Genomic DNA, 24,031 nt, shown 5'->3' on the forward strand with positions numbered 1-24,031 from the left:
CCCTGCAAGGTAGATTATGCTATTATTTTTAGATTAAAAGTGATGCTTCTAGGAGATTTAGAAAAGGTGGACCCATGTCTACTTGTCTCCAATACTCACGCTTTCTGGGGAAAGACACATTACTGTCTAGCCCAGTGATTCTCAATGTGCATATGAATTACCTGGGGATGTTGTGATCATGCAGATTCTGATTCAGTGAGTCCGGGAAGGGGACCCAAGATTCTTTATTTCTAACAAGCTCTCAGTGATGCTGATGTTGCTGGTCTGCAGGAAACACTAAGCAGCTAAGGCTCAGAGCATGTACTCAGAGTCAGTAATTGGTTATTGGCCCCATTTTTTGTTTTTTAAACTAACTAGCTGTGTGGCCTTGAGAAAGTCACTTATCTTTTCTAGGACTTAGTTGTTTTTAATCTGTAACATGGAAAGTTTGAAATTGATAACATCTGAAATCCCTCTCAGCTCCAAAATGTTGTGACTCAGTAAATTGAAAAATCAATGGAAGCGTATTTTAAATCATTGTCTACTGACTTTCTGGAAATAGATCTCCTTCTGTAACCCTTGGATCAGCATCAGAGATAGAAGGAACAGAGACCATGGGAGATGGCTGGGGTTTGACAACGAGTGTAGATGTAAGAAGTCATATTTCCACCTTGGTCTCCCAGGATGGATGACCAGAATGAAAAGATATACCTGAATGGATGCCCTAGACATTTTCAGAAAGATTTAGAAGTTGAATCTGCTAGCTCTTTAAATGACTTGGATGTGGGATATTTAAAATTATTTAGGTTTCCTTTTGAATATCTTTAAAACACATAGAATAGGAATTAAATTTGTTACTAAAACTAGTCAGTTTTCAGGAAATAAGAATGATTTTAATGTAAGCTGAACGAACTACTTCATAAGAATGAGGATTGGCTTAAACTTTCAGGAAGCTATTTCAACATTGACTCTGGTGGCATCTTCTGATCACTCCTCAAGGATTGGGTTGGAGTAGACAAAGAAAAGTGTCACACGTTCAGTTCAGGGAAAGCAATAAATTACTGAGCTCCCATCCTGTTCCTGGTTATTAGCCAGAATTTAATAGACACACAGTCCATATTATAAATGCTTTGAAATCATTCAAAGTGAAAGGGGTTGCAGTGATTTTAATATACTTAGGATACTCTTCAGACTGTGTGTCATTATTTCAGCTTTGCACCCTTGCTCTGTTGTTTGAAGATGATACAGAAAGGAAGATATGAAGGGTATACTTATTCTGATTAACTGTCTAAAATTTGTTGGAAAGGATTTAATGACTCCTCAGCTTATCCTAAGAAATGGATTTGGCGTTTTTCCACCCCAGTTTTCTTTCACAAAGACAAACCGTTATTTAAAACCTGCTAAGCTTGTTGTTAATTAAAATTTAAGGGAGTAGCTGCTTTAAGGATAACACAATAAAGGTTCTGTAGAGGTTGAAAAAAGTTCCAGGCTTCAGAGAAACACCGAGAATATGTTAACGGGAGCTGGTTTGGTGGTTCCCTCAGCTCAAATGCAGCCCTCCTGAGCTCCTCAAGTAATCACCTCAACTCTGCTCACTTTATAAGACAAGGAGCATCTCATTTGAATTGTGGTTAGATAAGTGATATAGAGACAAAGAAAGCACTTTATAAAATTTTGTAATTTGGAATCTTAGCATGAAAAAGAGATCCGTGTTAGTGGATGCACAGGCCTGAGGGCAAGGGGAGGAGACCTGGACCTAATTCCATCATTAAATGACCTAGGAACTGGGGTGAACCTGGCTGAGCCATGACTATATGATTGCAGATGATTATAGTTTGAAAACTAGATGTCCTAGAAGACATAATCTTGGCCTTGAGTGAAAGCAGGAGTCAGGGAGAATGTAACAATTTCTTTGCCTCAGGAGTTTATAAAGGGCCCCTTTCCATTTCTCAGGCACACACCTCGCTGGGCTTCTACCTCGCTGACTCAGTTCACACTTTCTCTCTGCCTGCCTTTCCTGCCAGGTGAGTGCGTACCTCTGTTTCCAAGGCCATCTCAGATGTCATCTCTTCTGTGAAGTCTTTTCTGACCCGCACAAACAGCTTCCTCAGCTCTGCTTCCAATTCTTGGTACTTACCTCTGTTAGAGCAATGCATTCCAGGGCAGGGCTGTGTCTTATGCATCTTTTAGCACAATGCAGGATACACAGTGACACACTGGTTGTGTTTGCTGCCTGCCTTGACCATATAAGTGTCTATTATTGGAAAGCATGACTGAAACAGTACATACATAAAACATTGACCAGCTTAAACTGGTTTTGTTTCCCTAAAACATGTTGTTGGTTAATCAGACCTGGAGTTATTTTACAGAGACAGCACTGCGTGTGCAAGACAGGAACTCATGTCTCCAGGATGACCCTGGACCAAGAATCTTCAGTCTGTGGAACTCAAAGAATAGACATTTGCCACCAGAGACCTTTATGAAGCGAGAAGTCCTTCAATAAGAAAAATCTGTCTTCCAGCAGCACCAGTAGTTTACATGGACTGATTCGAGACTCGTCAGTCAGTTTCCAAGTTTGAAATTCCTCTAACCCTTTAAATTTCACCTTGATCCCTGGATCTGGGAGACAGATTTGAGAGCCTTGCTTCCTGTCTTCTTGCTGGTCAACCTCACAGTGAAGCTCTTTCTTTTCTCAAAAGCTGCTGCAGGGCTTCCCTGGTGGCGCAGTGGTTGAGAGTCCGCCTGCCGATGCAGGGGACACGGGTTCGTGCCCCAGTCCGGGAAGATCCCACATGCCGCGGAGCGGCTGGGCCCGTGAGCCATGGCCACTGAGCCTGCGCGTCCGGAGCCTGTGCTCCGCAACGGGAGAGGCCACAACAGTGAGAGGCCCGCGTACCGCAAAAAAAAAAAAAAAAAAAAAAAAAAAAAAAAAAAAAAAGCTGCTGCCATTGTATTGGCTTTTATGGGCTTTGGGCAGCGAGCCCTTGCTTGGTAACAAGACCATGGGTACTGACATCGGCCTCCTGTGTTGTGGCTCACTATTGCTGGCTGCAGCCACCCTCTCCTTCCAGATCCTTTCCTTAGTTCGGGATGCCGTTCCTTCTTCCCACTCCCCACCTCCTCTCTTTCCTTCTCCTGATTGTCCTGCTCCCTCTGTCCCTTTTATTGACTTGGACAGAAAGTTTCTGTTGCTTGCTGAATTATCACTCAGTAAGGTTTTCTTTAGAAAGGGCAGCATGATCTAATGAGAATATGAGCAGGAGAGTCAGACAGGGACTCTTTGTTTGCCTCCTGGCATCACCACCTACCAACTGTGTGACTTTGGACAAGTCAGTTTAACATCTTTGTGTCTTAGTTTCCTCAGCTGTGAAAATGGGAATAATAATACTTGCCTTTCTGGGTTGCTTGGAAGATTAATGGGTTAATAGTTGCAAAAGTACCTAAGGTAAATCAAGGCACATGCTAAACATTAGTTTACTTCTTTTCCCCTTGTTAATAATTTTAAGAGCAAATGAATTGGATTTTATATTTTTGTAAAAAAAAAAATCCAGTTAAGGTGCTTTGTACTTGTACATTGAGACTATTGATTTTTTTGCTTATGGGTCAGTTGCAGAGGGAAAACAGTTTTCTGAGATATTGAGATAATGACATCTGAAATACTTCCTCATTCACCTTGATACCCATCCCAGCAAGAGGACCATAAACGTGGTGGCTCTGAACACTGGCTGAACAGTATAATCATCAGGCGGAATTAAAAAAAATCCTGGGGCCTAGATCTCAAGCCAGACCCATGAGAATCTCTGGGGGTGGGTCCCTGGCATTGCAATTTAAAAAAAAGCTTCCCAGGTGACTCTGATATGCAGCCAAAGTGGGAAACACTGCTACAAACTCTCAGGTTCCGGTTTCATTTGAGTTCTTTATGGAGACTCCCCCTGCTTCCAGAAGCTTCAGCTGGAGAGTAACAGTTCTATGAGTGCTACTCTGTGCAGTGGCTTCTCATTTCCCATCAGTGCTGAGGCCTCGAGGTGACAGCTGCAAGGACAAGTGGCATACGAGGCAGGGAAAGAGCAAAGTAGACGCGGTTTTCTAGTGTCAGTGGCCTTGAGCTGCGCATATGGGATACTCTTAACGCACTCTGCTTTATTAAACAGCAAGCAGGAGCTGGTGGAACTATTTAACACCTAATTACATGTCTAATCTTGTGTAAAATTGTAACACTAATGACATCACAGCAGCAACTTAAAAGGCCACTCAAAGCACAGAAATTTAGGAATGCTTCTAATGCGTGAGATTTTATCATTTGCAGACGGCAAATTATATGTTCTCCCTAGGAATTGAGTTGTTTCGGCTCCAGGGCCTTTGGAGGGAGAAGCCAAATGTAAGGTGATAATTTTAGACCTAGGGATTTAATTTAGAAAACATTGGTACTTCTTAAGAGCAGTTTTAAATATCTTTGGGATGTTTTCTTCCTCAATGAACCACTATACTTTGCTTTAATTATGTCATTTGGGTGTCCGTTTGACAGCATTTATAAGTGTGTTCTATGTGCAGGCACCAAGCCACCCATTTCTGCTTCTAGGATAGTTCATGGATGAGTCAGAATAACAAACGACATTTGCACTATGCCAGAACTGCTCTTTCTCAGGGTGCTACAACTTCCCAGTGGGTATGTCCAATAGCTTCTTGTCTTTCCACACCTTATTTAGCCTCTCAGCTTGCAGAATTTGATATTTTTGGTTGTTTCCTTCTTCTAAAAATGCTTTACCACCTTGACTTACAGAACAATGCTCTCTTGGTTCTCTTTCTCACTCCTGAGCTGTTCATTCCATTTCTTTGCTGGGTTCCTGTTTCTCTGTCCACCGCTTAAATGATATCGTTTGGAGGAATAGCACGTGCTACTGAATAGTCTCTTGACAATGCCGTAACAGGAATATAATACCTTTCTCCCCCATTTGATGCCTGGAAGACAGAATGAATAGTTCTCTTTGCTCTTCACATTTAGAGGTAAAGAAGTGTATCCCTGAGCACTATAGCCTCTTTGAGAAGAATCAAATAAGAACGATTCTCTGAATTTTTAGTGCAGGATGCTTTCTATTTTTTTTAATTTTACTTTTTTTTTTACATCATTATTGGAGTATAATTGCTTTACAATGGTGTGTTAGTTTCTGCTGTATAACAAAGTGAATCAGCTATATGTATACATATATCCCCATATCCCCTCCCTCTTGCGTCTCCCTCCCACCCTCCCTATCCCACCCCTCTAGGTGGTCACAAAGCACCGAGCTGATCTCCCTGTGCTATGCTATGCAGCTGCTGCCCACTAGCTATCTATTTTACATTTGGTAGTGTATATATGTCCATGCCACTCTCTCACTTCGTCCCAGCTTACCCTTCCCCCTCCCTGTGTCCTCAAGTCCATTTTCTACGTCTGTGTCTTTATTCCTGTCCTCAGACTGCTTTTTAATAGCTGGTTGACCACGTATGGACTCCTGTGGCTGGTGACGGGTGTGGGAGGCACTTATGACTTCTGTGACACGTGTGGGCCAACTGTTGTTCATGTAATTGTTATGTGCTTGATTTCTGCTTCAGGAGGACACAACTCAAGTTAAGTAATGTACCTGTCCTTTAGCCTGCTAGTAACTTGGCTCATTGAACTCAGCTGTTTGGAGGCTCTGGGCTTCTAATATTCCATTCTGTCATTGAGTAATTGCATAACTGCAGACAAAACACTCCTTCCCCACACACACACCCACCTCCTGCAGTGTTGCCACCTGTGAAAGGATGACTGTGGAGCTGAACTCTATTCTTTTAGTTAAATCAGCACAGCATTCATTTCTTCATTCAACAAGTACTTATTGAAGATGTAACTATGTGGCAGGAACTGAGCCTGGGTGTTGGGGATATACTGATGAAGACAACCGCATGACTCTTCTCTTACGGAGCTTACGATCTATCTGGACCAGGAGACAGACTGGTCAGACAAGTGTGGATGGGGGGCTTTAATATAAGGTTGTTATGCATGTGAATGAGATGAAGTAAGTTTTGCATCACAGCTACAGTCATAACAGCTATCAGAAATGATGATCTCAGGGCTTAACTGAAAGAAATTCAAATTAGTTTGAGGTTGAAATCCCTTCATAATTACTCCAGCTCCACAATATACTAATTACATAACCAAAATACACTGTTAAACTTCCCTGAGCCTCATGTTTCTCATCAAGAAAATCTAAGTAGTGGGATTTCCCTGGTGGCGCAGTGGTTGAGAATCCACCTGCCAATGTAGGGGACATGGGCTCGAGCTCTGGTCCAGAAAGATCCCACATGCCGCGGAGCAACTAAGCCCATGTGCCACAACTACTGAGCCCGTATGCCACAACTACTGAAGGCCGTGCACCTAGAGCCCGTGCTCTGCAACAAGAGAAGCCACTGCCATTAGAAGTCCGTGCACCGCAACGAAGAGTAGCCCCCGCTCGCAGCAACTAGAGAAAGCCTGCGCGCAGCAACGAAGACCCAACGCAGCCAAAAATAAATAAATAAATTTATTAAAAAAAAAAGAAAATCGAAGTTGTAACAGATATCATAAAGAACTGCTATACTGATGATTTAAAATAATGTATGATGTTGAGTAGACACTCAGCAAATGTTAGTGTTTTCCATTTGGAGGAAGTAGGAGAAAAAAATTTTTTTTTTCCAAATTGGCCATACCAATGGCCCTTCTGTTTGATTCATTGTTTTAAAAGTTCTATACAGAAATGGAAAACACATTTCTACGTGGTCTTAATTAGTCCGCTATTCCATAATTCGCTTCTTAATGAGCTTTTCAAGTGGATAATCACATCTGGTGTTCAGTTTGATTCCCTTCATGCTACATATTTAAAACCAGTTTAATTGTTAAACATTCACTCTATTGGGCATCACACATACGCAGCTGGTGTGAGAAAACCTCATAACTCACATGTGCCTTCTAGATTGGTACAAATGACAGATTTGTGATGAAACCATCCATCTCTTCTTGGTGAATGTGGTTCAATTCTTGCTTCCATTTCAGTAAAAAATCAAGGGAGATAAACTATAATAAGAGCTTTTACTAGAGAAGAACTAGAAATGCTAATAATAAACATAAAGGTATGAAGTATTTCTTTAGACCTATATAAATAATGCATTTATATGCATTGCTTTATTTAATTCTGACAGTAACCCTTATGAGAGCTCTATTTACCAGGAGAGGAAACTGATATTCAGAAAAGGAAGTAAATTGTCTGAGGTCACATAGCTCTTAAATGGTGAAGTCAGAATTTCAACCCAAGCCTGTGCAACTCCAAAACCCATGCTCTCATCTAAAAAAAAAAATGGTACAAATGAACCTATTTACAAAACAGAAATAGAGTCACAGAAGTAGAAAGCAAACTTATGGTTACCAAAGGGGAAAGTGGGGGAGAGGGATAAATTGGGAGATTGGGATTGACATATACACACTCCTATATATAAAATAGATAACTAATAGGAACCTACTGTATAGCACAGGTAACTCTACTCAATACTCTGTAATGGCCTATATGGGAATAGAATCTAAAAAAGAGTGGATATAGGTATATGTATAATTGATTCACTTTGCTGTACAGCAGAAACTAACACAACACTGTAAATCAACTATACTCCAATAAAAATTAATTTAAAAAATAAAAAAATTTAAAAAACAAAGAAAAAAAGCCTCCCATGCTGTCTCAACCTGTATATTTTTTGCTAGGCAAACCAAGTGCAAAAATCCATATCAAATACATAATGAGCGCTAAATGATGGTGGCAACATTCACTTATTTCTTCTTTGAGTGCCGCATTCTTCCCCACATCAAAGTTAGCGAGGGAAAATGAGAGTTTTAGAAAAATATGTCAGGTGCGAGAAAAGGGCAAGAAAGCAAAACATAATAGTAAGAACATGGACAGGTGGGCCCCAACTCAGGTTTTGCTCCTTATTATTTATGTGGCCTTGGGCAAATTTCTAATACTGTTTCACCTCTGTTTTCTATTCTGTAAAGTGAGAATTGTAATTATAGTATATTTTTCATAGAGTTTTTGTGAAGATTGAGTTAATATATGCGGTGATATATGCTTTGTGATACTATAATGTAATAATGTCATATATATTATATCAGTACACTGTATATATAACATGAACATATGCAAGTTAATATATGTATCTGTTAGTATATGAATATATATGACATTAATATATGTGAGTTAATATATGAAAAGTACAATATGGGAGGAATTAAGCATATGCTATTATTATTACCTCTTGGGAATAAGTTAAATATATATTAAATATAGAAAATAATAGAATCTGTATAAAAGTCCACACAGTTAAATATATTCAATAGACACTCATAAATGTGATCTTTAATTTTCTGTGGCGAGAAGAGTGGAGAAAAGAGTAAGCCATGGAATCACTGACTCGTCTGTCACTGGGACCCTTTGCCTCCTGGCCTCCAGTTCCTCATATGTAACATGAGGGAATTGACAGAGATGGCTCTCAGATTCTTTTCATCTGAAACATTTTATTTCTGCTTTGGAAAATTGTAATCAAGGTCTGTTCCCATGACTTACTTGACTTATAATTTGTATCTGATTAGATGTAATTTTTTTCTATTTTACATTCTGCTCATTTCTTTTTTTCTTTTTTTTTTGCGGTAACGCGGGCCTCTCACTGTTGCGGCCTCTCACGCTGCGGAGCACAGGCTCCAGACGCGCAGGCTCCGCGGCCATGGCTCACGGGCCCAGCCGATGTGGGATTTTCCTAGACCGAGGCACGAACCCGTGTCCCCTGCATCGACAGGCGCACTCCCAACCACTGTACCACCAGGGAAGCCCTCTGCTCATTTCTTAAATGCAGTATTCCGTAACGCTCATGGGAAATCTAGTAAAGTAGAGAGAGAGTAAGCACCCAGTGGAAAGGCAAAATGAGAGCCTCCTAACGATCCTTGAAAAGGATTTCTGTAGATCTAGGCACCGCTATAGAGCCAGGTGTCTTGGGCAGAAAGCTTGTTTTGGTGTCAGGATTCCAACAGGCTCTTCTACATGATTTCTCCCACTCTCTGTGCTGCGCTCGCCCCCCTCCCCCAACCCCTTCCTTCTCTAACCTGGTTGTTAAATCCACCACTCTATCTCAGAGGGGAGCTGTGATAGTGGAAAGTTTAGGTGCTATGGCAGATTGGTGAGGGAGATATTTGAGGGGCAAGAAAATATGGTTCATAGGTCCTCCTCCGTCTAACTGTGAAGGTCATTGGGTGAACTATAATCAAATTTGTCCACTGTCTTTCCCAGTAGGTGCTCTGAACTGGCTACTGATGACATGTGTAAGATTCTACTCCTGGAGGAAACCAGCATCTTGAACTCAGTGTTCTCAGCCTCAAATTGAGTAGCCCAGCCCTTTGTTTTTGCCAGGGGGACAAAGATTCCTTTGATATATTTATAGCTTTTATTGCCAAGTGGAATAGTGGTAAGAAGTCATGAACTCTGAAAGACAAATATCATACGATATCGCTTATATGTGGAATCTAAACAAAGGGTACAGATGAACTTATTTACAAAACAGAAGTAGAGTCACAGATGTAGAAAACAAACTTATGGTTACCAGGGGGTAAGGGGGGAGGGATAAACTGGGATATTGGGATTGACATGTACACATATGTAAAACATTACACATATGTAAAACAGATAATTAATAAAGACCTACTGTATAGCACAGGGAACTCGACTCAATCCTCTAGGATGGCCTATATGGGAAAAGAATCTAAAAAAAAAGAGTGGATACCTTCAAATACCATCACATTGAATGTTAGAGGTTTAACATATAAATGGGGGTGAGACACAAACGTTCAGTTCATAATATCATTTTAATCCGGCAGCACAGTGTTTTCTTTCTCACTTTTCTTATATCTGTATCTCCCTCCCTCACATGAGAACCCATGATTCCCAATTACATCAATTTGTCTGTTTTTCTCTATTCCACAATATACTCAAAATAGTTTCTGAATAACTACACTGTACCACTATCAAACAACAAGTAAATAAGTAAAATTCAGATTTCTTTACAGTTCTTTTTATCCTTAAAACATATCTCCCTAAGGGTATAGGGTCAGAATACACTGGGTTCATAAGTTAGTGAAATTCCTTCTTTCTCTGTACTGATATGATAGCAATCTGAGATAGAGTTATTTTATTGTTTTTTTATGTGTGTTTAATTTTAAGATTTGCTTCCAAGCTTTATTTTAGGTGCATAAGAGTTTGAACAATACGATAGTATTTGAATTAAAAGAAGGAAAATGTAAAACATTTGTTTGTAGTTGCATAAATATATGTGTGGAAGAATATACTAGTAATTGATCATTGATTCTGAGAAGGAGAATTGAGCGGCTGGGATGGGTGTTGCGGTGGGGGACTTTTCACTGCGTACTGCTTTGTACTTTAAAAAATTTTGGATCATAACTGTTTTAAAATTTTTCTTTTATTTTTGAAGTTTTTTTTTGATGTGGACCATTTTTAAAGTCTTTACTGAACTTGTTACAATATTGCTTCTGTTCTATGTTTTGATTTTTTGGTCACGAGGCATGTGGGATCCTAGCTCCCCAACCAGGGATCGAACCTGCACCCACTGCATTGGAAGGCAAAGTCTTAACCACTGGACCGCCAGGGAAGTCCAGGAAGTCCTGTTTTATCCATTAAAAATAAATTAAAAATTCAGAAGGAAAAAAAAGAGTGGATATATGTATATGTATAACTGATTCACTTTGCTGTTTGCCCAAAAGTAACACAAGATTGTAAATCAATTATACTCCAGTAAAAATTAAAAAAATAAAAGAATATAAAGCAAACTTAAAAAAAAAAAGAAATCATGAACTCTGGAAGCAGAAGAAACTGAGTTCAAGCTCCATTTCTGCTCTTTTTCTATCAGTATTACATTGGACGCAAGCTAATTAACTTCTCTGAGGCTCAATCTCCTTATCTATAAAGTGGGAATATTAACGCAACCTTCAAAATTTTTTGTGAGGGTTAATTAAAATAATCAATTTGACATTACTGGCAGCTATTTATTTATACGTTTATAAATAAATATTTATTTACCTATGTATTCTAAAATATCTAATATGCCAAATTAAGACCATTATTTTCACTGAAGGGATTTGAGACAGAATTCAGAGAAGTCATTGAATACTGGCATTTTAAAGCTGGAAGAGCTATCAGAGATATTCTAGGCCATACACCGATATTGAGACGGTGTATTTTGGTTTTCTTGGGTAGGTTTTTTTTTTTTTTACATCTTTATTGGAGCATAATTGCTTTACAATGGTGTGTTAGTTTCTGCTTTATAACAAAGTAAATCGGTTATACATATACATATGTTTCCATCTCTTCCCTCTTGCGTCTCCCTCCCTCCCACCCTCCCTATCCCACTCCCTAGGTGGTCACAAAGCACCGAGCTGATCTCCCTGTGCTATGCGGCTGCTTCCCACTAGCTATCTATTTTACATTTGGTAGTGTATATATGTCCATGCCACTCTCTCACTTTGTCTCAGCTTACCCTTCCCCCTCCCCATATCCTCAAGTCCATTCTCTAGTAGGTCTGTGTCTTTATTTCTGTTTTACCCCTAGGTTCTTCATGACATTTATTTTTCTTAAATTCCATATATATGTGTTAGCATACGGTATTTGTCTTTCTCTTTCTCACTTACTTCACTCTGTGTGACAGACTCTAGTTCCATCCACCTCATTACAAAAATATCTCAATTTCGTTTTTTTATGGATGAGTAATATTCCATTGTATATATGTGCCACATCTTCTTTATCCATTCATCTGATGATGGACACTTAGGTTGTTTCCATCTCCTGGCTATTGTAAATAGACCTGCAGTGAACATTTTGGTACATGACTCTTTTTGAATTATGGTTTTCTCAGGGTATATGCCCAGTAGTGGGATTGCTGGGTCATATGGTAGTTCTATTTGTAGTTTTTTAAGGAACCTCCATACTGTTCTCCATAGTGGCTGTACCAATTCACATTCCCACCAGCAATGCAAGAGTGTTCCCTTTTCTCCACACCCTCTCCAGCATTTATTGTTTCTAGGTTTTTTGGTGATGGCCATTCTGACTGGTGTGAGATGATATCTCATTGTAGTTTTGATTTGCAGGTAAAAGGCAAATGACTCTAATTGTAAAAGTAAGTTTTACAATGCAAAAGGCACAAAGCAAGCAAAGGAAAAGATATTTTAAATTCTAAATCCTGCTTTGGCCTAGTGGAAGGGCCTGTACTTAAAGATAAAAGAAAAAAAGAAAAACTTCAGCAATAGGAATAGTGATTCTTTTTTGATGGATACAGGTTGAAGAAAAACCTATTCAAACTGCTTAGATTCTATGGTGAAAGACTCTTAGAAATATTAAACTAGATATTTCGTCCTCTTTTAAACCTAAGTTTTCACAATTGTCTGGAAAATGCCTGATGTGATGATGATTTAGTTACTGAGAAAACCCCATAAATATAAAAATACCTTGGAAAAGTTTGATTAAAGAGCTCACGTCTCTTACATTTTGTAGCATATAAGATCTTGGGTTCTACATTAGGTACTAAGAATGCACGGGACTAAGATAAACCACCTAAGAAGATGAGTGACTGACAGAATTTGGAATCCTATTTATTCTTCAACCCTCCTGTCTATCCCTAAATTGGAAAGAGGCAGCATGGATCAAGGAGGCAGATAGAATAGCTTTTACCTCTCACTTTCATTCCTTCCTTGCTCTGTGACATGGAATGAGTTAATTAACCCTTCTGAATCTCAACTTCCTTATCTGTAAAAATGAAGGTTGTAATATCTACCTCCAACAATTGGAGGAGGGGAAATTGACAACCAAAGAAGAGGAAGAATGTTAGGAAGACTTTCTGAAAAGGGCAATTGAATAGGCTCACTGATGTGAGCCTAGTATGCGGTGGTTGGGTGAGAGATTGGAAGTTCTTGAAGTAGAGGGTCCATGTTATATAGCTGTAGTGTGAAGAGCTGTGAAAACCAAATCTGGGAGGAGTTGATAATTGGTGCAGTGGGATTCATCACTGCACTTTTCTTTTGCTTCTCAAGTATCAACATAAGATGAGCCTCTCTTTCAAAGCAGTGATTCTTGGTCCTTTCCGCTTCATGACATACATTTTCTTGCACGCCACTCCATGGGCATTACTAAGTTCTGAAGGTCAGGCTGCAGCGTAGACTCCCAGTTATGCACCAACTTTAACACTGTGCCATTCATAATCAATCACAGCATAGTGTGTCTTGTCACGCTGGCTAAAAACTAATGATTAAATTATAACACCCCTCCTCCTCCTTTTGGACGTTTCTATCTAATGGGAAGTGTTTCTATAATTTGAACTGGAATCTATCTTCATAGAGTTTCACTATTGCTCCTGATTCTACATTCTGGATTGTTTTCCAGATGTTTTAGCACAGCTGTATTATTCTGCCAACACTTCTTCACTATGAACTACGTGTTATCCAGCTGTTCTTCACATAACATGATCTCAATTTCTTTTCTTATTCTAGTCATTTCCTCAGGCCATGCTCCGTTGGTTAATGTCTCTCCTAAAGTACCATGGACATAATACTAGTAAAATTTATTATTTAATAGTGCTCTATATGTTTTAATTAATTTAGTTGCCACAAAATCTCTATAAGACAGGTACTCTTATCATTCCTATCTTACTGATGAGGAAACTAAAGCATAAGGACATTAAATAATTTGCCCAAAGTCACAGAGCTGGAAAGTAGAGGAGACAGGATATGACTTCTGGCAGCCTACATTCAGAGGCTGCACTCTTAAACAATGTAAAATTCTGTTTTTCTGAATATAGTACTTCTAGTGTCATCTGATTAGTGCTGAGGATGGCAAAACTATAACTTCCTTCCATTTATGGATCCCGAGATCACATTAACATTCCTGGCTGGTTTGGTTGAATGTGGTACATATAGGAAATTGAAAGTAAAGTCAGATCCTGGAATTCCACACCTGCTTTTGCAAAGGCTGTGAAGAGGTCCTGGGCTTTATCTTGAAGATGATGGAGTCCTATTATGCATTTAAAAAATCTTTTAACTTTGTAATTCATTGTACATTTTTTTAGCAAGAGAGCAAGCAACATGATCATATTTATATATCTGAAATATTATTCTGAAGGTAGTGTTGAGATTAAATTAAGCAGGACAAAACAATAAGCAGGAAATTAGATGGTGATGGCAATAATCCAAGCCAGAGCTGAAGGAAGTGGGGACAACAGAGAATTAAGAGATCCAGGCAGTATTTGGAAGATGTGAGGTCAGGATTTGACACTGATTGGATTAAAGGGGGAAAAGGTGATGGTAAGAGGATTTGAAAACAGTGTCCAGGTTTCTCACTGGGGACTGTGTGGATGGTGGCATCATTATCTGCAGTGGGGAATACAGTGAAAGGAGTGGTGCTCTGGGACAGGGGTGGGGCGAATGGATTTAGGGGGAAAGGGAAGAAGGATTGAGAAGGATAAAGAAAACTCTAAGCAAAACACCCAGGGGAAAGGGCTGCAGGCAGTGGATGTGTGCAAGGACTCAGAAGGAAGGGCAGGTGTAGACAACATGCTGAGGTTTGGCTTTTGTTCTTGGGAGCCCTAGAGGATAAAGTCCCTGAGCTGCCCTTGATGTCTGCCTGTGTCAAAACTCTAGCAAAATGATTCTAATTTTCTTTATCACCTTGTCAGTTATAAATGAATTTGTATTTACTTAAGGAATAACGTGTTTGACAAGAGCCTTATTCATCATTTCGAAATGTTCCCCAAATACTCCAGCAGGGTGACCATTTGGTGTAAATGATATGTCTGATGATGGTAAGTGATTATCTCTCAAGAAAAAGAATTTCTATTTTAAGAATCTAATATTTTAGTATGAAATACAGGAAATTTAGGTTTCAGTAAAGTAGGAGTTAAAGTTCTATTTTATCTAGTGTATAAGTCTTGGGTCATTCCTCCTCAACATCCTCTCTAAAAAGGTATTCTCCTTTTCTTTATCTTTTAAACAGTTTTTCATTTATTGATACCTTCATTTATAAATATTTGTTAGGAATGTACTAGGTATCAGATACCACACCAAATGTGAGAGCTTAATTCCCTGTTTCTGACCAGTATAGGAATATGGGAAGTCTTAAAAAAAAATCAAGTGCTTAAGCATAACAATGAACTTGGTAAATTGGCAACAAATATTAATTGGTGAACTTCTGACCATCTTTAATAGCCTGATTGTTCTTGTGTGAATTGCATATTAGCTCTTGCTCCAGAAAGTCAAATATGCTACGATGTGTCTCTGAACTTTGGATACATTTCTGGAATCAGGCTGCAAATATTACATGGCAGAGAGAAAAGTGAGCCTGGTTCAGAAAGTAGTGCTATTACCTGCATTTGTGTGAGGATGGTTCTGAAAGACCTGTTAGCCTCTGGAAGTTGAAATCTTGTTACCTTAGAGAAGAGCTTCTAGTTAAAATTAAGGTCAAAGAGACAAGGAAAATACTGAGATGGTAGTTAGAAAGAACACACATTTGACCTTTAAAACTGCCCTAAGTTTTAAAATGACGAATAAACTGTTGGTATAGTTTTGAGCTATTATCCCTGCTGTCTGCTGATTTTGGATATGCCCTTAATGACAATGGGAGAGAGAAGGATGGTAAAGTTGTTCCAAGTTTGAGTGGAGAAAAAGGAAGCTCTAGCACTTCTAGAAGTAATTCTTGCCCACACTACTCCTGGAATATAAATGAGAGCAGAGGACTTACAGTTCCACAATGGATTAGAGTTCCTCTCTGTATAGCTTCTCACAAAGCCACTGTCTTGAACCATCTTATTTCCCAGGTCTTTTCTTCCTCAGACTCTCCATATATAACCAATTTCTCAAGAGTGTGAGATGGAAACAAGGGGATCTATGGAACAGGGACCTGAGACACTGTTGTGGTTTGACTGTTTGTGTCCCCCTATCATTCATAACTTGAAATCCTAACTCTAAAGGTGATGATATTAGGAGATGGGACCTTTGAGAGGTGGTTAAGTCATAGGGTGGAGGCCTCATGAATGGGATTAGTGTCCTTGCAAAAGAGACCTTAGAGAACGCCCTGAACTCTTCTGCCATGTGGGGAGACAATGAGTAGATGGACCATCTTTTATCAGGAAGCGGATCCTCACTAGACACCAAATATGGTGGCGCCTTGATCTTGGACTTCCCAGCCTCCAGAACATAAGAAATAAATTTCTGCTCTTTATGAGCCACTCAGTTTGTGGTATTCTGTTATAGCAGCCTGAATGGACTAAGACAGACATAGTAAGTGCTCTGGAGATCTGTTTCTTATCCTGCTCATCCTTAAGTCTTTTGCACTCTATCTTCCAAGGCTCAGTCTGGAGGAAAGGTGTAGCAGTGAAGGCTAGGACTATAACTGAAGCAGAGAATCCTATCCTAAAAAAGTTGAGTTAATATTTTTGAATAGGGGCACACTGAACATTTGCTCTGTAGCTGAAATGAAGATGGCTTTCTCTCTGTAAACGAGAACCGGCGAATGAGGAACTCCTCACCTCATGCAGCTCAGCAGTTATTTCAGTAAAAGAAAATGAGGTATCAAAACCTTTCAGACGAATGTGCCCAGTGAATTTCTAGAGTCCCAAAAGGGGAAATTGGTCTGGAGAATGGATTAGTGAGAAGGGTGAGGAGGAAAAGGCAGTGAACATGCATTGTAGTCGTTTCCAAGACATGCACATTCTCCTCACTGCATCCAGTTATGATCACGTTCTGAATGTAAGAGTGTTCAGTTCTGTTAAAAATACATTTGCCTCGGGCTTCTCTGGTGGCGCAGTGGTTGGGACTCCGCCTGCCGATGCAAGGGACGCGGGTTTGTGCCCCGGTCCGGGATGAAACCACATGCCGCGGAGCGGCTGGGCTCGTGAGCCATGGCCGCTGAGCCTGCGCGTCCGGAGCCTGTGCTCCACAACGGAAGAGGCCCGCGTACCGCAAAAAAAACAAAAACAAAAACAAAAACATTTGCCTGAACAAAGGGGTGAAGCCTATTTAATTATTCTGAACTCAAATTCAAAAACGGGGGAAAAGTGGCCTGAGATTATTGAGCTTTTATTACTATAAAGAAGTAATCACCTATGCAAATATGTAAAGGTCATATTGATTAGTAGGAAAGCAAAGAGAGGAGTAAATTGCTGAGAATAAATAAAAGGAAATAAGAGAGGAAGTCAAATGTGTTTCATAAGTATTAAGACTGGAAATCAGGAATCTCTAAGCCTTGAGCAAAGGGAGCAGAAATGGAAGACTCTAGGTCTTTTATCTTGTTCCTATTCCTAAATCAGAAGAGCAGGCATGACTGGTTGATCTGGAAGCCTGCCTGGAGCCTGAAGATGCCCTGCCTATGCCAGGTTTCCCATTTGCAAGTACAGAATACCCAAGGGGAATCAGCAGCAAAAAGTAATAGATACCTTCTCTTTCTGAAACTGTCAAAAGAGCTCAGAGCTTTGAAGTCTTTGAAGTGATAGAGGCAAGTGGTATGGCTGCCTCTGGCTTTGAGCTCCAAAGAAACCACGAGGGGAGTTCAGGGCAGACCAGCTCCCTGATTGGGTGGGCACGTGAGATGGCATCCGAGGACCAAACTGAGCTGAGATGGAAAGTGATTACTACCAGTTAGATAAGACACTTGAGTACTCCTGTGTGCTCTAGTTCTTTAAATTTTGCCTCAAATAAATCATTTTTTGACAAGTATTTATTGTTGTTAAACAATAAATCAAAACACTTGATTTAAACAATGAATCGAAACACTTGTTATTTATATGCAAGGCATTATTATCTGCATAAGGAAATTTAGAAGAGATAAAACAGATCCTCATAAAGATACTAAATTAAACCAGATGAAATTGTAGATAGTTGATCATTTTTGACCTATGCAAATGGTAATTTCATATTACTCAACCTAATACATTCAAGTGGGGATAAAGAGGTAAGATAAATAAGACTGTAACTATATAATGTCAGTGATAAGAGCCTGGGAGAATGTTCTGCAGGGTAAGGCGGGTGATGCTGTGGGATGAGGAGGTTGATAACTTATTTACAGCAACCAGGGAAACCTCACTGATAAACTGACATGTTGGTGAAAACTTGAGGTGGTAAAGGATTTAGCCAGTGGTGAGAGGTAAGAGATTTCACATCCAAGGCAGGAGAATGGCAAGTGTAAACAGGCTGAGGTGATCGTGTACGATTGTTTTTGAGGAACAGAGAGGAGACAAAGCGAGTTAGGGGGATATGGTTGGAGGCAAGTTAGAAAGTTAGGAGGCAGCAGATCACAACGGGCCTCGTAGGCAGTGGTCAGAACTTGAGTTTTGCTCCGAGTGAAATGGGGAGTCATTACAGGACTTCGAGCACTGGCGAGACATGATTAACGTAGACTTTACTGGAACCACTCTGCCTGCTGTGTTGAGAACAGACTGCAGAGGGCAAGGACTGAAGCAGGGAGTCCTGTTTTGAGGTTGTAGAAACAGTTGAGACAAGAGAGGATAGACTCGTGGACCAGTACGGTAGCAGTGGAGGGGCTGTAAATGTTTTGAAGGTAGAGCTGACAGAATTTGCTGAGACTGGATTGTAGAATGTGTAAAACTAGAGGAGGCAAGGATGATTCTAAGATTCATATGCAATTTTGCTCTTACAGGTAAACACATAAATTATCAAGCAAACAGATAATTGTAATTTAATGATTATCTATGCTCTTAAAATCTCTGACTAGATTTTGTGTAATTGTTTTTTCCAAGAGTAAGTGTCAGTTGAACTTACCCTGTGTTTTTAGGCATCTCTGTTTATCTACCCAAAGAGTAACCTTGGTACCAATAAAAACCAAACAGACTGGGTTCTGACTCTGCCACTTAGCAATGGTGGGTATCTTTTCGGGAAGCCTTAGCATACTCTGTTAGATGAAGCTAACAAAATCAACTTGGAGTGCTGGTTATGGCTAAATAACATAATGTATGTAAAGTGTCTAGCAATAAATGTTGCCTTTAAATTTCAGTGATAATAGCACATGTATGGCCACTCTTGGAAGGCTTGTCAGCCCTCTGCAACCCCTTCACATATTTTATCTTATTTTAACCTCTGTAGCTTTTAACCATTTTATGGAGATTTTTTTTTTAAATTGATAAAAATAATGACCAATCTGTCTCAAAAATTTCACTAAAAATGTGTGATATTTATAAAGTAAATGAAAGTAATTAAGTAAAAACTGTGCTAGGCCCTGCACAACGCCAACCTTGGTCTTTACCTTCCGGCCTCTCCTGACGTGAGGCATCCTCTCCTGATCAGAACTTTGACATTCAATGTCAAGTATCCTTGGTGCTCTGTCTCCTGTATTTCTAAGTCATCAAAACTAGAATTCTGCCTTGATTGCTATCCCCCAATTCTTATAGATGTAATCTAAATATTACCTTTTGTTCCTGTATGAGAATTGGGGATCTGCCTTCTTCTTGTCACAGCTTCTCTCAGAGCCTGGAGCTTGGTTCTTGAATACCTGCCTGGTGACCAGGACCCTAGAACTAGAGCAGCCATGGGATTTTTAAAATTTATTATTTATTAAAAAAAATTTTTTTTATTACTGACTGTCCAAATTGGAACACCTTTGAGAATGAATAGGGAGCTATTAATAATTATGCAGGGATAACCCTGTCTTTAACTCCATAACCATGTGTCTGGATTTGCATAGGGCAGTCCAATTTTTGGTGGTCATCCCAGCATCTCACTGGTACTTCCTTTCACTCTCAAACTGTCCTGATTTGGACAATAAATTGTATAACCTACCGACTGAGTTACAGACAGATGTTTTTCTGTTAAATGCTAATTGATCAGAGACTAAATTTTATATAATACATGGATCTGCTTCTGAATTGTAGTCTGGTCCATTTATATAATTTTCTTATTCTGGCATCAATAAAGTTTTGATAATTAGCTTTACAGTATAGTTTAATATGTGTAAGAACTAGTACATCAATTTTTTTCCCACCAAAAATTTCTTGGCTATTCTTTAGTATTTATTTTTCCAGATAAACTTTAGAAACAGCTTGCCAAATTTATGTTTTAAGAATCTTAGGATTAAAAAAAAATCTTAGGATTTTGATAGGAATTTCTTTGAATTTTTGGATTAATTCGGGGAGAAACAACATTTTTACCAAATCAAATGCTTCTGTACTTCCTGCCTTCCTGCCTGGACTTCTAGGTATCATTGCTAACCATGGATTTGTAATTCTCATGCTCTATTCACATTTTGGGATATCCCACTGGTTGTATTTGTTGCCTCTCTCCATAGTTATTATTTTCACTACATACTGGATCTCATGCCTTGCATAAACTGCACCATCTTTCAGGGTCTTCAGCTGGGTCAGACCCTGTTTCTATCCCACCCCAGCAGGGAGGCCCTGGTCTTCTCCATTTCTCCATGAACTGATATAAGAAATAGGCATTCAGGGATAAATGCAGGACATGGTAAAATGTACTTTCATTAAGCAGTGCAAGCCTTCTCTACTCTTAGTGAACCTGAAAATACATTTACATGATACATTCTGTAATGGGAAAATAATGGTCAAAAAATCAAATGGTTCCAATAAATTCAAGGTAAATTAGAGACCATACATGCCAGGGGTGAAAAGCTAAATTGATAAGGTCAATTAAGGAAGGCCCATTTGGAAAACCGAAGGAGTCTTTGCACTGCAAGCAGTATGCTACCTTTCAGCATTATTCTGCGGGTCTGTTTAATGTTCACAGATCGTGTAAATATAACGGTTTCTTCCTAAGGGGAGGGATCGGTGGTGTTGTTGGGTTTGTTTTACTTTGAACATTAGCGAGTCCGTCTGGGAAATTTTGGATATTGCTGTCACTTTACTGTTCAATGTTAGTACATCATTGGGCGTCCTTCCCTTTCAGGCTTCACTCGTGCGAAAATAAATTTGTGAAAATTAGAAACACTGAATTGATGAGTCTGGCTTAGTTTTTTATTTGCTCTGTGAGCTACAGATGGGGCTCTTTTATTATTCTCCTTGTTTATGTGAGGGAAATTAAGACACAGGTCAGTTGGATAAGTGAGGAGAAAACGCAGAACTGCTGCCTGAGAAGTACATGCTCATTGCTTCTCCTTAGTAAAGGCAGAGCTCCTTCAGAGAAGTAAAATGGCAAAGCAGGTATCCTGAGAGCAATGCTTCTTGCCCTTTTAAAATCCATTCCTCCTGCAGTGCTTTTCATTCTGTTTCTGACTAGTCTTGTGTGATATTGTGATTTATAACATAAAGCACATATTTGATCTCCCTCATGTTCTGGCACAGAGCTCCTAAAACCCTTGGAATTTCCTGAGGGTTATGTTATGTTTTCTCATTATGTTAACGAGATGACTTTTGGAAAGCACCTAAGGACAGGGACTGGTTGCCAACTCTGTGATTAGAGGGTTGGAAATTTCAGTCCTACCCCCCTGACCTCCAGGGAGAAGAGAGGGGATTAGAGGTTGGATCAGTTGCCAATGGCCAGTGATTTAATCAATCATGCCTATGTAATGAAGCCTCCATAAAACCCCAAAAGAACAGGTTTTGGAGAAATTCTGGATTGGTGAACACATGGAGACTGGGGAGAGTGGCAAGCCTGGAGAGGGTATGGAAGCTCCACACCCTTTCCCCATACCTTGCCCTATGTGTCTCTTCCATCTGGCTGTTCCTGAGTTATATCCTTTGCCAATAAACTAGTGATCTAGTAGGTAAAATGTTTCTCTGATGAACCCACAGAGGGGGTCTTGGGAACCTCTGATTTATAGCCAGTCAGTCAGAAGTACAGGTAACCACCTGAGTCTGCAACTGGAGTCTGTATTGAGTTGCCAAGGAGGGGGTCATTGGAACCTCCATTCTGTAGCTGGTCTGTCAGAAGCAGAGATTTGTGAGTGGCATCTGAAGGTGGGGGGCAGTCTTGTAGGACTGATCTTAACCTGTGGAATCTGATGCTATCTCCGGATAGATAGTGTCAGAATTGAGCTGAATTGTGGGATACCCTGCTGGTGTCCAAAACTGCCTGGCATTGTGTGGGAACCCCTCCCACACCCCCATGTGGAAAGTGGGTCCAGGAACCCAAGAGACCTTGACAGCCGAGAAAATTCTGTCAAGTTCTACTTTCAATAATGTATATTACAGAAAACAAAACAAATACCAAATATACATTTTTTTGAACCATTTATGTATTCTTTCTTCAATTTGAGGTCACTGTTTGGAGCACAGTGTATAGTCTTCAAACTGCTCTCAAGATTTTACGGCTTTAAAATTCTTAAGGGTGCTGAAATTTGCAAGATGGAAAAAATGGTGGCAAGTAAACTGGTCTGTGATGTGTGTGGTGGTCTCAATCTACGGAGTTGGTGAAGGACAGGAAGCAGGGTCAGGCAGAAACTCATGAACCAAGGCAGCACAGGGATTGGGGAAAACTGGGCTTAGGAGAGAGGCTGCCATGGTCGTAGGGAAGCAAGATGGCCCAGGCATCAAGGTTTGAGGTCCAGGACAGAGCAGATGCTTAATAAAGGGTTGCTGAAAGAATCTTTGAATAAATTGTTCTGGGGGAATCTGTCTGTACTTAGATTCCTATCTGCATGCAGTGGATAATGGGGGAGGATATCCTCCCTGGGAAGAGAGACTTGGCAAGAGCCAGGCTGGTCATCAACCAAATTGAATGTGGACACTGCAGCCTGAGTGTGTCAATGATCAGATCAAAGGAGAAAGTGTCTGGACAAAAGCCTTGTCTGATGGATTGGCCCAACGTGGAGTGTGTGTGTGTGTGTGTGTGTGTGTGTGTGTGTGTGTGTGTGTAAGGAGTGCATCAGTGCATCTTCTCAGGGCTAAAGAGGCACAAACCTGCATACAGCCTTAGGCACTGGGTCATAGATAATCAGTTTGGTCTTGACTGAGATTTTGTGGGTGAGGAGGGAGAGAAGGTGGATGGAGAACAGTGGTCCTGGCTGTGGCCCCTGATCCTAAATCTGAAAATAACACCTGATCTCCAGTCCCACTCACAAGGGTTGTAGATGGATGAAGAGGATATTTGAGGCACTGACTCCTTGTACAGTAAGTTCCTACCTTTGACATTTCTTCAAGAGTTTTACACAAATAATTACTTTTTAAGAATTTGGTTTGTATTTCTTTTTGCAGCATATGGAGAGATATGGCAGAAATAAAATAACAAAATATGAAAATAAAATAACAAAATATGAAAATAAAACAGCAATCCAAGATAATAGTGCAGTTGTCACAAGGCAGTTAAATTAATTGCCAGATCACTGTTATAAAAAATATTTTTCATTGGAATCTAGAAGGGGGTGATGTCAGGGAAGGTGAGGGAAGATTTTATATGTGAGGTGGGATTTGAGATGAATCTTTATGTTTCAATAACATTTGGAGAGGCAGAGAGGAGTGAAGATATACAGAGGTAGATGTGGAAAGAAGGAAAAGCATTAGGTATATTGTAGGGATGGTGTATTGGAGAAGAAAGAAGGAAGGAGGAGAAGGGGACAAAGGAAGGTAGAGTATAGAATATTTGGGTAGGAAGGATAAGGATAGTCTGTGTCTTAGAACTGCCATATTCTCAATAGAAGTGGGAGAAAGGGCATTTAATTAAACATGAGGGGAGCAGAGATGGGACTGAGGATCTGACGAACAGAGAGAAGGTATAGAATAGGAATTTTTGAGGGGCTCTCTCTGGGGACTAGGGAACAGACAAGTGATTAATGAAAGCATCACCTTGTACAAAACCAGAAAGGCTATAGTTTCAGCCTTGTGCCTCCAAACCCAGGCACACACACACACAAACACACAACCAAACAGATTCTGGCAGAGCTGTTCTAGAAGCCTGACCGGCATTGGCTGAAGAGGAAGGAGGTGGGGTTGTGGGAGAATTGGCGACAGGTTGTGTAGGAGGCAAGCTGAATCCTGTTTACTAAAGTAAATGACCTTTTCTTATCATGTCTCA

At 40.0% G+C, this 24,031-nt stretch overlaps 1 protein-coding gene across 3 annotated transcripts in view; it reads right to left on the minus strand.

Moving 5' to 3' along the window:
* The window catches only part of KCNMB2 (potassium calcium-activated channel subfamily M regulatory beta subunit 2), a 252,881-nt gene that overhangs the window by 31,181 nt on the left and 197,669 nt on the right, over positions 1-24,031 (minus strand). For 2 of the 3 annotated variants that reach the window (XM_060297604.1, XM_060297603.1), the window contains one exon: positions 4,758-4,938. The exons of the other annotated variant lie outside the window; for it this stretch is intronic. Coding sequence is in view for 1 of the 2 variants with exons in the window: in XM_060297603.1 (XP_060153586.1) it covers positions 4,758-4,938 (181 nt within the window). In the remaining variant the exon portion in view is untranslated. The remainder of the gene's footprint in view (positions 1-4,757; positions 4,939-24,031) is intronic. 3 annotated transcript variants of the gene reach the window in all.

The sequence above is a fragment of the Globicephala melas genome, chromosome 4 (genome assembly GCF_963455315.2).
Source record: "Globicephala melas chromosome 4, mGloMel1.2, whole genome shotgun sequence".
Taxonomy (NCBI): domain Eukaryota; kingdom Metazoa; phylum Chordata; class Mammalia; order Artiodactyla; family Delphinidae; genus Globicephala; species Globicephala melas.